At 36.2% G+C, this 16,183-nt stretch overlaps 1 protein-coding gene across 12 annotated transcripts in view; it reads left to right on the top strand.

Annotated features, from left to right (window-relative positions):
* PARD3 (par-3 family cell polarity regulator) overlaps positions 1-16,183 on the top strand; it is a 734,935-nt gene that overhangs the window by 525,494 nt on the left and 193,258 nt on the right. For all 12 annotated transcript variants that reach the window (XM_058181713.1, XM_058181712.1, XM_058181707.1 and 9 more), the window contains 3 exons: positions 3,181-3,331; positions 10,585-10,774; positions 13,808-13,956. In XM_058181713.1, the coding sequence (XP_058037696.1) occupies positions 3,181-3,331; positions 10,585-10,774; positions 13,808-13,956 (490 nt within the window). The remainder of the gene's footprint in view (positions 1-3,180; positions 3,332-10,584; positions 10,775-13,807; positions 13,957-16,183) is intronic.

Here is a 16,183-nt window from a genome sequence, read left to right as displayed (position 1 = left end):
ATACACCTCCACCTCCAGGAAAATAAAAGAGGCAGAGAAGGTAAATCGCCCGCCCGTTCGGAAAGGAAGGAGAGGACTCCAATGGAAGAAGGAGAGGAGAATTACCAATAACAAACACAAAGCGCTGGGTTAGAGGTGCCTTGTCATGTACAAGGAGATCAGAGAGGGCAACCATGAAACAATAATCAGACTCAAAGCAGGCTGCTTATTTGCCATTTGCTCTGGGTAGAACGGGTTTTTTAAAAAATTGGTTTGGAGAAGGAAAGCTAATTTGCTGATCTGCGAGGGTCGGTTTTTTTGCCTCCTTCTTCTTCCTCCTCCTTCTTCCCACCCTAGCTTGCAATGCCCCATCTCTCCTCCTCCTCCTCCTCCTGCCCCCTCTCGGATTCGGCGTTCATTTCTTGCCTTTGCAGAGCGGAGGTGTTGGGGGAGGGTTTGGGAATAGATTTGGCAGAGGAGATTACCGTAATTTTGCTCACTGTTTACGAGCAAGTCTCGGGTGATCTGGGTTACAATGTTCACTCGGGGGAGTGAAACGCAAAGTATAGTTAGCCTGAAAAAAATCTGAACCGTGTGACTGGCGGGAGAGAAGGACGGCGCCGGGAGGGGCGGGGGAAAATCGTTTGTTCTTGCCGTATTTCTCCGCTTTCCAAGAGGCTTTTCTTTTCACCTCTTTCTCCCCACCTCCCCAATTTCCATAGGGGAAAAAAACCCTGGGAAAACTTGGCAAAAATAAAATAAAATAAAAAGTACTGAGTGCAAATGTTTTTTATACTGTAGTTGGAGTTTTCCACGTTTCTTTTCACATTCAAGGCAGCATTCTCCCCATCCCTCGCTGCTTTTCCAAAACATGCTTTGAAACCTTTGCATTTTATTGGGATGTATTCGTGACAAACGCCCCCTCCGCCCCCACCGCGGGCAAGAGGAGGACGAGTGAGAGGGGGGCGAAAATGTCGAACGCCCCCTCCGCCCCCCGCCCCCTCCACCGCCGCCGCCGCCGCCGCCATCAAAAAGTGGTGGAAGAAAACGCCGGAGGCCAGCCGCCGCCCCAAAACGAGCCGGCCGAGCTGGCAAAGCATGCCGGCAGCATTTGGGCTCGTCCTGCCGGCCCAGCTGTTCCCGAGGGCAAAAAACCCTCTCCCTGGGTCGGCTCTGCAAGGGTAGACTCGAGTATAAGCCGAGGGGGCGTTTTTCAGCACAAAAAACGTGCTGAAAAACTCGGCTTATACTCGAGTATATACGGTATTTCCTATTTAAATTATTCAAGCAGCCATGTCTTTTTGTAGTTTGTGTCCCTGTTTTGGAAGCCATACCTACTAGACTTGTGTGTATTGCTTGTGCATCAGTGGGAAAAATGTGATGCAGAATGCTGCATGTGCATATATGCAAGGATAATTGAAGGTAGCTGAAGCAGTTGCACACATCTAGAAAAATTATGGTAGCAGCAGAAGAACTCATATAAACTCCTTCCATGTTTTGTAGCATCATTTAAAGCAAAGAAATGCAAAAATTGTACAATCCTAAATTATATTTTCGACACAAAGTTTACAAAAGAAGTCAGTGCAGGATTTTTGGAAGAGTCAAGAGTAAAACACATTTTATATACTGGTATATATCAGCTTCAATACTCAGTAGGAAAAACTGAGTTTTTTTATAAATCTATAAATATTTGCAAATGCTGGTCATACAAATAACTCAAGCCAAATCCATTAATAAGGTAAATGTGTAATGTTTTGTAACACAATATGTATATTTATGAATAAAATGAGTTGGGTAATGTAAAGTATTTTAAAATAAGTCATTAAGGGAAAAGAACATAGAAATATTACAGCTCTTTTACTTTCTACAATAAACAGACTTGCTGTCTATATCATCCCATGTTCATTTAGTCCAAAACTGATAACAAATCTTCTATGCTTAGATTCATGTGCCCATTCTGTACATTTTGTGCTTAGTTTGAATCCATGTGGATCTGTTCCTTTCTTTTGTTGGTCTGCTTGCACAAACTATTGATCTTGCAAAGAACCGCCATGATTTCTTTCATGATACCTTATTAAAAAGAATGGCATAAATATTAGTCGACTTTCAATAACTGTAAAGAATTATTTAGATTTTGAGTGAAACTCAATCTTATTTAATAGTATGAGGTGATAAGTGCCAAGCATAATTAGGGTTAGCTCTGACCCAAATCTAAACCATATTTACGCTTTTCAAATGATAGTGTCTGTGGGGTATGTGATCCTGTGGTTCACACTGACATGCATTTAAAATCACAATTGTAATATTAACATGTAGTATGCAGGCGATTAGAAAGGCAAAACAGTGAAAGAAGCAGTTTTATTATCAACTCTTCCACAATTAATATTTCTATGTATTCTCTTTTCTCCATCTTTAAAGCATGCTGGCTTGTAGCTTCCTGCTGGGCAAGGATCTTTGAAAAATGCTTGTAAGGGATGAGAAAAAGAGAAACAAAATTCATATGTGGGAATACAGCAGAAGTGGTAGATATACTGGACATATTCTGAAAAGTTGTCAGCTTAAAGATCAGAAATACTGACAAGTCCTATGGCCATTTACTTTGCTACTGCCAAAGCCAAATGACTGAATTTACTCTTAGTAGAAAGCCATAGTTATTTGAAATAATGGTAGAGTTTGGAATATTATAGTTATTTATTTGTCCGTGTTGATACTTACGTTCTTGTATAATGATTGCATATGAAAGCATATTGCTTCACTAGAAAAACACTCTGAAGCCAGATTTCTAATTATGACCAGAGATATTATTTTATTCTATTAGTTACAGGGAGAAAAGTCTCTCTTTTTCTCCTCAGGAACCTGTTGGTTGGTACCCTGACAACCATTTTATAAAGGGAAAAATCATGCCAAAATGCAAGAGTGCTGTTTTATAGATCAGCTATAAATGAAAATATAACAGTTTGTTATATTTGTTTGTTATCTAAACACAGAGGCTGAAAAAAAATCTGTAGAAAATGTTGTGCCAAGTATCTTGACTGGATGGTTGGTCAATAAGCAGCACTGTCAATGAAAATAATTGAAATACCAGTTGAGAATTCCTAGCTTATTTCATATCCAGACATTTCCAAGCCTAAGGTGCTTTGATTGGTTTCATCTTGCTGTGAAATGGGTCTTCAATAATGATTTTCCCCCCTTTTCCTGCAGTTGGAATCACCTGGGAGTCCTCTGGGGCCGGAGCTGCCCATTGAGACAGTAATGGATGATCGGGAGCGTAGGATTTCCCATTCACTGTACAGTGGGGTTGAAGGGCTCAATGAATCACCCACCAGAAATGCTGCCCTGAGTAGACTAATGGGTAAGTCAAATAGACTCAGTTACCTTGTGCTAGGTTATCAACCAGTTCATAGGGTCTTGCGAATAGATTATCGGTGCTTTTCTCTGTCTCTGTCCCTCTGTGTCTTTCTCTCTCTCTCTCTGTTTCTCTGTCTTTCTCTCTCTCTATCTTACTGTCTCACTCTCTGTCTTTATCTCTCTGTGTTTCTCTCTGTGTGTCATTCCCCACTCTCCCTGCCCCCCCTCTCTCACGCGCATGTGTGTGTGTGTGTGAAGGCAGTGTGGATCAGAGCAATTGGAGCCAGTAATTTAAAAGACTGCTTTTCTCCCTTCCTAACTTTTCTTTGAAGGCAATCAATATATTGATTAAATAAGTGTCTGACCACAGTGCAAATGATAAACCTGAGATATTTTTTTTAAATGAGGTTGGAGACAGACTTTATGCTACTTTGTGATAGTTTTCCCAGTTTAGTTTCATTTACTATAAATTCAATGAAAGTTATAATGATCAAGGAAGTACCACTGAAGTTTAAGTTTTGATTTTACTTTTCCATAATTCTACATGGTAATGTGAACCTTATCAATTTTGGACTTTGGATGGTGTTTGTTTAAGAACAAACACAGGATCTTAAAATACCATTTTTGTGCATCCTTTTGTGAATCCTTATGTATTCTGTTCTATGTGAAGTCACCAATGGAATTTTTTCTTTGCTTGCAGCAATGTATTAGTGTTGCGTTTAGAAGAGTTGGGAGGATGTTGATATTTACTTAGAGATCCATTTCATTAAAAATGCTTGCTTACCGAAACGTTTTGATTTTTAAAAAAGTACTCTGCAGAGGATTTACTTCATATGAAATATCAATATATATTCTGCTTATTTATTTATTTATTGTATGTACTGTGGTCAAAGAGCAACAGACGTTTGGGCAAGTAGAGTATTTGAGTGCTTTGCAATCAAAAGGAGAAAGTGTAAAAAATGTGATTTGACATAATGCAAAGGCATAGCACCTATTTGAAATTCTTTAAGATGGCTATGACTTTTCTTGGCTTGTTCAGCTATTGTATGCATCTGTTGTGCAATGCAGATAAATAATGTATTAAGTTTACTGGGTTTCTGGCAAATCATTCCCACATATCTTCTGACCATTTCTAAATCCAAAGGAGTTTAGTGTCTTATTGTAGTCGATTTTCACTCATTCCTCAGTTTTTAAAATTCAATCTAGATCAGTCACTGGAACCAGAGGTTTTGTTTTCCGAGCTTTCAGTCACTGGATGCAATCTAGATCAGTCACTGGAACCAGAGGTTTTGTTTTCTAGATCAGTCACTGGAACCAGAGGTTTTGTTTTCCGAGCTTTCAGACTCATACTGGAGCCCATCCTCATGAAATTTCTCTCTAACCCTGAAGATAGGCTCCAGCAAGAGTCCAAAAGCTCGGAAGACAAAACCTCTGGTCCCTGTGACTGACCCATTAACCTGGGACATGTATATTCACCTTCATTTGTCAGTAATACCTAATTGTTTGCCGTGTGGCTGGATGAATCAGAATTGGATTTTGTTGAGGTCTACATAATAGTCATGGCAAGGTATGATTTCAATGGATGAACTCCATATTAATAAAATCTCTTCACTTTTATGTTAACTTAAAAATTGATGATGATGATGATGTTAGTCAGTCATATCCAACACTTGACAATTCCATGGGCCAGGTCTCCATATCTTCCAATCTTGCACTACTTCTTTGAATTTTTCTAGACCCTGATTAGTGTCAACTTTGATAGTGTCCAGAACTATGTTCTCTGGTGATCTAGTTTCCTTTTACTGCTAACTCTTAAAAGTAATAGCCACATTGAAATATGAGTTGATTATTACTTAAAGGTGCTATATCCAGGAGATACTAATTGTATGCAGTTTTCCAAGATTAAAAATTCAAGATTTAGAAAAAAATTGGGGAGATTATTCTTAATCTCCACTAGCTATACTTACATTTTCTAATTTCTAAGCCAGATATATTTTAGTTTAGTGCATATTTTCATTCTTTTGGTAAGAATTCAAATACAACAAGGGGATTGCAGAATTCAGTGGCGCAAGCAGATATTGATTGGACCTAATCTCTTCATATAATTTTTCTTCATATATTTTAAATTATAGTTTGATATTTAAAACCATTAAGTTTACACACACACACACACACAAATGCATACAGTACTGACACACCTAACACATATACATACATACACACATATAATAAAACTAATACAAACTAATATAAGGTAAGAAAAGAAAAAAAAGAAAATAAAACTTGGATCTATTTTACAGCAGATACAAATACAATTATAAATTTAGTCCTTACTCAGTGTTATAACATAACTCTTCTGTCTATGATCTATCCTGTCTAATCATCAAAGCCATGAATCATAAATTCATTTTTTCTGTTTTATGCAAAAAGTTTCTAGTCAGCAATAAATATATATTGTGGGGTTTTTTTATCAAAGAAGTCAATTTGCCATCTCAGTAAGTTCCATTATGTTCATCATCCATTCTTCCACTGTGAATACTGCTGAATCTTTCTATCTTTCTGCATACAGTAATCTCACTGAAGTTATTATGTACAAAAACAAAATTTCATGACTTTTTTTCAGCTGTTTATCCATTAATCTCCAAAGAAAAATCTCTGGTCTCAATTCTATGGTAATCTTTAAAGTTCTCTGTATGTATTTGAATCCAATTTTTTAAGCTTTTTTTACACATCCAGAAAGCATGATAAGCCGCAAAAATATATATGGACACAACCTGAACTATTGTAAATATATTATGGTCTCAATATGGCACATTCAACTATGATCTTTGAAATCCACACTGACCTTAAGTTTATCATACCATAAATATCTATGCCATTCAAATCTCACACCCTGTCCTTCTGACTCCAAAAGCCTTCTTTTCTCTCAGCAGCACCTATCCTTTATCTAAACCAAGCAATTTCAGAGTAGGTAAAATCGCCCCCACTCATTTTTGTCTGTAATTTATATTTATATTGGGGACAAATATAACAGAATAACAGAGTTGGAAGGGACGTTGGAGGTCTTCTAGTCCAATCCTCTGCTCAAGCAGGAAATCCTGTACCATGTCAGACAAATCGTTGTTCCATCTCTTCTTAAAACCTTCCAGTGTTGAAGCATCTACCATTTCTGGAGGCAAGTTGTTCCACTGATTAATTGTTCTCACTGTCAGGAAATTTCTTCTTAGTTCTAGGTTGCTTCTCTCCTTGATTAATTTCCACCCATTGTTTCTTGTCCTTCCTTCAGGTGCTTTGGAGAATAAATTGAGCCCCTCTTTTTTTCTTTTCTTTTTTTTTTTTAGCTATATCCTTTTGCCACTTAAACAAGCATGGTCTGAAACAAAAGCAAAATTTTAGGAGACATTCATATTTATCACATAAATTCTTCTCAGTATTGACAATTGTAACTTCTCACATCTTAACATATTTTTTATAACTTCATTCCATGTCTTAACATAATTATTTTGAAGTCACATGCATTCCTGTTTGTGATATTAATTATGTTACCATCTTCTCAATCTCAAAATCCATTTTATTCATCAGTTATGTTTCATCTTCTATTTTCATATTTTTTAAACATCTTTATCTTTTGTTTATTAATCCTGGAGCTTGCTAATGCACCAAATTCTCTTAATTTGCCCATTAATATTTCTAAGTGGAAGAAATTTATCTCAGTAGCTCAGTTCAACATTATGGGATTATCGGTTCATTACAGCAACTTTGTGATGGCACATAGTGCCAAAAACAAAACTCCTAAACTAAATAAATAAATAAATAAATTTTATATACATTCATTTCAATTCCAACATAGTCATTTTGTTACTGATGAAAAATCAGAACTACTTCTAATAGCATTTTGGCTTATCCATTTAGTCTTTCACAAACTGTAGATAGGCAATCACAGTTTTTGTAGAGTACATGCACACCATTGCTATTTATACTTCATGTAAGGAGTTAGTAAAAACTGCTCCTGCAAAGAAGTTCACACTCAAGTCTGAAAAAGCAAACAAGGTGGAGTCCACATTTAAAGGCCTTCCAACAGCATTTCCCACAAAGTCATCTCTATCCAAAGGTAATTGGAAGGCCTCATTTGAGGCTACATGAGCAAAATCAGTAGGTTATGGATCATATTAGAACCATGGAACAGAGGTAGTGTCTCCCTTCCTCACTGCTTGGTAAGTGAATGAACCTCCATTTTAGTTTAATCACAGTCAAAACTCAGTTACGATTAATCTTAAACTTTGTTGAAACAAGCTGATTTCTTAAAATGATTTGAACTTGGCCTCGGTGAACAAACTGTAGTTAAGATTAGCCAGTTTGAAATGCTTCAGTTCAACAAGAGAAAGTTAATTGAAAAAAAAGGGGTGGGGAAAGCTGCTTAATGATGTCTGCATACCCTCATACCCAAAAGAGGAAAAGGAGGTGAAGAAGGGAAAAGACAAACTCTTCTTCTAAATGATGGTCTTAAGTATTTTGCACAAATCAGTATAAAGAATATGTGACAAAATATTTTGAAATTCTCATTTATAAATTCTTTACATCTGTGACTCATTTTTAATTTTTTTCTCTTGCATTGTTATATATTCACCCAGGCTAGATTTAGGGCATTTTGGGGTGGGGTGGGAGGTTCCAAAATTTCTTAATTTGTATTATTTATTGTTTTATCATAAAAATATTTTTTAAATTGTAGTCTTATCCAAGGGTGGCTTAGTGGCTAAGATGCTGAGCTTGTCAATTGAAAGGTCGGCAGTTCAGCAGTTTGAATTCCTAGTGCCATGTAACGGGGTGACTCCCATTACTTGCCCCAGCTTCTGCCAATCTAGCAATTTGAAAGCATGTAAAAATGCAAGTAGAAAAATAGGGACCACCTTTGGTGGGAAGGTAACAGCGTTCCATATGCCTTTGGCGTCTAGTGATGCCGGCCACATGACCACAGAGATGTCTTCGGACAAAGCTGGCTCTTCAGCTTTGAAATGGAGATGAGCACTGCCCCCTAGAGTCGGGAACGACTAGCACATATGTGCAAGGGGAACCTTTAGCTTTACCTAGTCTTATTCAGCTATGTTCTTACCCATATTAGGCTGATAGTAGATAAACTAGAGACCAACTGTACTTAAAAAAGGAGCATGTTGTATTTTTATCAAATTGGCATCAATGGGTTTAACCTGATTAAGACAAATAGAATCATTTTAAATTACCTATAGTGGGCCTTTAGTGTTTCTTTTTCACTGGGCTTTCTTCCTAGGATTAGCCTGAAGAAGGTTCTTCTTTAACTCCCTGTTTCAATCTACTGAAAAAGAAATGCATTTACAGTCAGATTTAGTTTATCTGCTAAAACATCATCATTCAGGCTTGTTGAAATATTAAGAAGTGCACAGAAAACTTAGTGTCAGCTTGCCTCAGATCAATGTTTAAGAAAATAAAGATCCAACTCCATCATTTTGAAGAGATTGGTAATTTTTACTAAACACATCAGATTGCAAACAAAGCTAAGCCAGAACTGAAAATATACTAAAAACACAGACGTCATATACTCTCCTGAACCGTCCTACCACTAGAGTTCAAACAATCATAATCCAATGTCGTCTTCCTCCTTGGCCACCCTTCCGATATTCTCCCTCTGTCAATCTTCTGGATGGAATGCGAAGCAGGCAACTCCCGTTACATTCATGGGCCAAATCAGTTCAAACGTCTGTTTGAAAGACTATCTCCACCCACCCACCCCCACATGCAATGTCAGCCGAACCTGGCAACAGTACAAACCTCCCACGTCCTCCATAAATCATGTAAGACATTCAGTAAGAAGAAAACTTAGCGAAGTAATAAAACAGTAAAACAGTCTAGTAGGTGAAATACACTTAAATAAAGCGGAGGCTGACACCTAGGCATGCCATTGAATTACTTCTGCCTCTCAACCTTAGAGTCATGATCTGTAAAATGCCATAAGGTTATTCAATTTCACATTCAATTCTTTGGAGATATTATTAGTAATAAAGTTAACAATCTTGTAGGCATTATGTTTGAAAACGAGTGGATTTCTAGGCTCAACATTAACCTGTCAATCAAAAAAGCTTTTGCTGAGAAAAGAATTAGCTGCTATGCAAACTTGAGCACATTCATTTCAGCTTGACAGTATGGGATGTCAATGGAATGCCCTCCTCCTCCTCTTCCTCTTCCTCCTTCCCCTCTGCCCCTCCTCCTCCTTCCTCCTCCTCCTCCTGCTCCCCATCTCCTCCTCGTCCTTTTTCAACATTTTTCCTTTAAACTTTACTGGGTAACCATATTTGCTTCAGACTCTCTTAAAGTTTCCAGAACTGTTTTTTGATTAGCTAAACTAAGATTTGATTAGGATTAGCTAAATTAAGAAAATTTAATATTGCCCCAAAATAGTGGATTTCTTTACACCAAGTGAATATTTTAAATCAAAATTCTTCATAAGTATGCCAGAATTTGAATTGTCAGTCAGATCTGGAGAACATGAATTATATATCTGAAAGGTTTTTCCCACTCTGTTTAGCTAACTTTCTAGGTCATGTTGATTGCCCTTTAGATAAGAGGCTGATTTAGCGTTAAAAAAGCCTGTAGGATTAATTCCAGCACCATAAACTCAGTGGTTCAGCCTTAGGAAAGTTTTTCACTTTCAGTTTTACCTTTGATATTAAACAATGACATAAACAAAATGTATGTTAAACATAGTGCACACTTGAACATTTCATGCAGATGGTAATGATGACTATTCTAAGACAGGGGAAAAAGCAGGCAGAGAGAAAAGACATACACTGATGATTCATTAAACATAAATGCCTAATAGGATACTCTTAAATGTATGTCAAAGGTGAAGATAGATCTATTTTTGGTGTTATTGGAGATTTTTCTAGGCACTTTTTCTTCTAAGCATTTTTTTATATGGAATTTATTATGGTTTTTATATGTCAACAGACATTTAGAATTTTGAAATCCATGCCTAGAAATTCTATTTCCAATGAAGACTTATATCAAAATAAATGGCACTGGAATTACATAACTTCTTAGTAGTATATTTTTAAATGTTGCCCTGATTCAAATCAATGTTGACAATGGAAGTTCACTGAAAGACTTTGGGTTAATTGTTTCAGTTCAACTTAAGCCACAAACTTGCTGTTATACAAAAGTGATTTGAGAAGGGAATGCTGTCTTACAAATCTAATGAATAAAATATTGTCCATCCATTTTCTGCAGGTAAATACCAGCTTTCTCCAACAGTCAACATGCCCCCGGATGATATGGTAATGATAGAAGATGATAGACTACCTGTACTACCTCCATATCTTTCAGACCAATCATCTTCCAGTTCTCATGATGATGTAGGCTTTGCAACAATGGATGCTGGCGCCTGGAGTAAACCAATAGTGAATGAATCACCAGAAGGGTAAATGTTGTGTTTATTTGCATATTTATTTCTCTTTACTCTTTAATTCATTGGTTTCATAATTGAAATAGAAGCAGAACTATTTTTCTAGACATCTATGGATATTCTCAATTATCCAGGTGTTGGTTGTCTCAGAGTCCTTTTTTCCAAAAGGCAACTGAACTAGAAGGTGTGTCTCAGGTAAGTACCAACGCCCCTTCTCACCGAAGAAGCTTCTTCAGTTCTAAAGAATACTCTATCTATCCCTTGTTCCTGTCAAGCCATTTAAGAACTTAAGTGGGGAAAGCAAATTTCATATTATTATGGCATGGGATCTCATATCAGCACTTTGGAGTGGGGGCAGCAATGATTGCTTGCGCCTTCTTTGTTATCTTACATAGAAGAAATACTTCCTAGTTTTTAAGTCTTTTTTTTTACACAATCTTTATTAATTGCAGAGAATAACAATAATTTGTATGTGTGGTAATTATGTTCAGCAATAAGCAAAATAAAAGACCTTTCTATGGAACTCCTACTAGGCTTGTGGTGATAATTAACAGAAGCAGGTTGAAGTATGAGTGTTTCCAAGTCTCATATCCTCCTGAGCTTGATATAATTGTGTCAGCAATATCTTACTAACTATTACCCACAGCAAAAATCTCTGTTTGGCAAGTCAGCTATTCGTTACACACACATGTATATCAATGTGCACTGGTATTCAGTCATATTAATTTTACTCTTACTCTATCTTTGAAAAAGCTTTCAGTTATTATGTTAAAAACCATTACTTCTCCTATTACAATGCTGTTCTCTATCACATTGTGCTTCTTCTTTGACTTCTCAGACTCCCACCAGAGCAAAATACCTAAAAACTAACTAACTCAGATTTTAGAAATGCATCTATGCCTTTCAACAGCACGCCATATTTCATGCCGAGGATAATTTTTTTAAGTTGAAACCAGTTCTCATTTGTTGATGGCATAGAATTTTATTTTACTTTCACATTTTACAACCCACCCCCCCCAATAAGAAAAAGAAAGAATGAGCAGTTTTAAAGGCTTACTTTTGTTCCTATAACTGCCTTTATGCCTGCCCTTTCAAAGCCTCAAAGAGAGTAATGCAATTACAAACGGGACTGATCTGTTTGGATCCTTATTTTTGTTGACTGCATTCTATTCGTTAAAAAGGAACCCAGTAAAATAAAATAAACAGCAACCAAGGGTGGTTTTTGTATTAATTTCCTGCTGGTAATGGACAAAGGAAGGATTGTAAAATGAAGGTGTTTTCTGTGAGTTTGCTTCAAAGCACCAAGGGGTTGATGTAAAGAAAATGGAAGAAGGGTTATCCAAACAAGAATGGCAGCTGTTCTGAATCATGGCTGAAAATATATGCTTTTTCCAGCCTGACAGTATCTCCTTAATCCTTGATGAAAATGTTATGAAAACAAGGGACAATGAAGAAGGATTAATATGTGGAATTTTAATAACACTGAGGGTCATAACACGGTTACATTCTTTACAGAGTCAACTTCTTTGTTATAGTATATTCTGTTGCCTGTTGATTCTAGAAATAATAGCAATAGCCCTTAGACTTATATACCACTTCACAGTGCTTTACAGCCCTCTCTAAGCGGTTTACAGAGTCAGCATATTGTACCCAACAATCTGGGTCCTCATTTTACTCACCTCAGAAGGATAGAAGGCTGAGTCAACCTTGAGCCTGATGAGATTAGAACTGCCAAACTGCTGGCAGCTGGTGATCAGCAGAAGTAGCCTGCAATACTGCACTTTAACCACTGAACCACCGTGGCTAATAATAATAATAATAATAATAATAATAATAATAATAATAATAATAATAATAATAATAATAATAATAATAATAGAACGTTGCATTAATGTCAATCTGAAATATTAAGGACTATTAATGTGAGATGTTGTTCAGTTTTACTAAGCGACTTCATTCTTTATAAATTTTACAACAGGTTGTTAACCATTTTGGAAGTGTCTATTAAAATGCAACGTAATGCTTTTTGTACACTTTCAGTAAATCCTGAGTATGACGTTTTATAGATATTCAGTCCACCTCTATGGAATTATTTTTTCTAGGGAGGCCAACCTGGCAGCATCAGATAGTTTGTGAAAATAGGCAGAACCTGATTCTTTAAAACAATCTGTTTTTTTGTACTTACTACATGCCAGTTAGAAAATTAGCATAGCTGATACACTAATAGGGTGATTATTATAAATCATTAAAATGATTTATTCCCTGTAGTCTATCTTGATGATTTAATCCTTTTTGGTGGATTATCCTCTCTGACATTTTGCAACAGTTGTTAAGTGAATCACTTCAGTTGTTAAGTTAGTAACACAGTTGTTAATTGAATTTGGCTTCCCCACTAACTTTGCTTGTAGAAGGTCAGAAAAGGTGATCACGTGACCCCAGGACATAATATCCATCATAAATACAGTTTTCAAGCCCGATTAGATTGAGAATTTATATATTTCTGGAAAATCTTAATCTACATAGGAGAAACCCACTCTTTCTATATGGATATTCAATCTAAAAGTTTTATGTAGCTTGTTCAGTCTACTGGTTTTTTTTAGAAGTGATAAGGACATCTAAGAACCAACTAGAGAGCCAGGCATGGCATTTCCACCTGCAACTAACCCTTGAGAATTTCAGACTGAAGAGACTGAAATTTGAATTTCTGTTTCATCATTCACATTTAGTATCTTTAGTGTTCCTTTTAGCAGAAAAATTTTAAAAAAGCATTTCCAGGACAGTTTATAAATTAATCTTACCATTAGAACACTTTAAGCTTCTTTTAAAACCTGGGTTGAAAGGCTAATAATTCTATATTCATGGGGATCAACTAAAATTAAATAATAAAAGAAAATAAAATCTAAAATAGTAAAGTAAAATTAAATAATAAATATCCTCTCATGATTTCCAACTTTTTTTTTTAATTTTATTGATAAGCTAATGATATAACATAAATGTATACTTTAATTAAGCTTTCTTTATATTTATTTATTCTTATATTTCTTAAAGCGTATTAAGTCCAGATATGGATCCAGGATTGGCTTTCCAGCGAGAAGGATTTGGACGCCAAAGCATGTCAGAAAAACGTGCTAAGCAGTTTTCAGATGCCAGCCAATTAGACATCGTTAAAACACGGAAATCTAAAAGCATGGACTTAGGTATTGGTCATAGTCCTTCTTTGTCATTGTTGTGTTTCAATGGTATATTGATATTATTTTCCTTATTGTTTCCTGTTAGCATTTAAATCATTTGTAATATTATGCAGTTGATTATCCCATGCAGCTGAGTTCAATATGTGGCATGAAAATTTTTAAATAAGATCAAGCCAAGTGCATTATATATGCTTCAGCAATTTTAATGTTTATTTAACGTATTATGATTATACAGATTTAGGTGTTACAGGATTGTTCAGTATATACAGCAGCTGTAAACAGCTTTAAATAGGTAGTTTTTTCAGGAGATGGAAAATAATGCAAAATTGCATTTTAAAATAATTCTGCAACAACATATTTCTCATTTCTAGCATTGCTAAAACCTTTTCTCTAACGAATGATTCTAACATAATTCTAAGAAGCTTAGACATTCGGCTTTAGCTTAATCTTTAATCATTTAACAGCTGGGATGTTTAGTCCCATTACTTGTAATGACATCTATTGCTAAAGGCAATAGCGATTGACCTAAACACTGTCAGGGATAGTAAATGGGACTTGGTTGAAAGAATAACCTCCAATGGCAACTGCACATGTTATAGGACAGGGATGTCAAACTCACATCATCACAGCAGCATCATTTGATGTGTCGGCACTTTTCCCCCCTTTCCTAAACCAGGTATGGGCGTGGCCAGCACATGATGCATCCAGCCCATGGCCAGGAGTTTGACAGCCCTGTTATAGGAGATCTCTCTTTCAACTTTACAAATGATAGAGTTCATGGTTTGCATGGTTCGATGTAAATGATAGGAATGTGGTTAGAGTCATCTGCTTGTGACATTGCTCATGGGTCTAGCAAGTCTTCAGTTTAGACTTAGGTGTAATTCCAGCAAAAAGATAGAGATAGCTTTGAACTGTATTAAAGTAGTGTAAAAAAGTGAGGAATGGCAGAATTCTGGTCCAGAAGTCTCAGTCTGGATTAGACACTACTTTCTAAAGAATTCTATTATAGGTGAAAGAGTGAAAAAGCTGGAGATGCCTACAAACTTAAACATTTATTGTGGCCAAGTTTTTCACTGAGATAAAACCTTGCTTCATCAGAAAAGGCTAATTGTCAGGCCTGAGAATTGTTGAGAAAAGATTAGCAATTATAAATTATAAATGTCAGCTATCAGTAGGTCAGATTACTGTGTAGAACATATAAAACATAAATATGTCTATGTAGATTCTTAGTCATCCAGCTCTTGATTGTCCTAAAAGTACTTTTTCAAAAGACAACAGGACTTTGTCTTTCCTTTAAGACGTTTCGCTTCTCATCCTTCTTCCGTTCTGATTAGAATCAAGGAAAACAAATTCATTCAAGGAGGAATTAATGAATTCCTCCTTGAATGAAGGAAAAGCAAAGCAAAGCAAAAGCAAAGACCAGTTGTCTTTTGAAAAAGCACCTTTGGGATAAAAGGTAAAGGCTTCCCTGTCAATCATGTCCAACTCAAGGGCATGATGCCCATCCCCATTTCTTGGCTGAGGGAGCCAGCATTGTCGAAAGATAATTTCCATGGTATGTGGCCAGCATGGCTGTATGCCAAAGGCATGCAGAATGCTTTTACCTTCCCACTGAAGTGGTACCTATTAATGCTTTTACCTTCCCACTGAAGTGGTACCTATTAATCTATTTGCATTTGCATGCTTTTGAACTGCTAGGTGGGCAAGAGAGCTGGGGCAAGTAGCGGGTGCATATACATATACGTATGTACATGTGTGTGTGGATGGATGGATGGATGGATAGATAGATAGATAGATAGATAGATAGATAGATAGATAGATAGATGATAGTGTGTGTGTGTGTGTATACATACACACACACACATACATATATATGTATATACACATACACATCTTAATGCACATCTTTGTTCTAAAATAACATACTCCAACATAATTGATACATTTCTCTTAAAAGATAGTATATTTATATATGATGGGGATGAATTCTTTTTAAGGAAAAAGTGGAATATTAGTGATTGGTATTCATGTAAAATTTTACTCCCATCTTATTAGCTTAATTTCTAAATTCTCAATAAGTTTATGATTCTGACAGCAATAACTAATCTTGAAATCCTACAGGTTCATATCTCAGGAATAATGCTGAAGGAAAGCTAGCAATAGTAAATCTAGTAACCCATTTAATAATTCAAATTCAGCCTTTCTAACCAAGCCTTTTTACATATCCCTTGGG

Source organism: Ahaetulla prasina, chromosome 4 (assembly GCF_028640845.1).
Source record: "Ahaetulla prasina isolate Xishuangbanna chromosome 4, ASM2864084v1, whole genome shotgun sequence".
Taxonomy (NCBI): Eukaryota; Metazoa; Chordata; class Lepidosauria; order Squamata; family Colubridae; genus Ahaetulla; species Ahaetulla prasina.
This window is presented reverse-complemented; position numbering and strand designations above follow the sequence as displayed.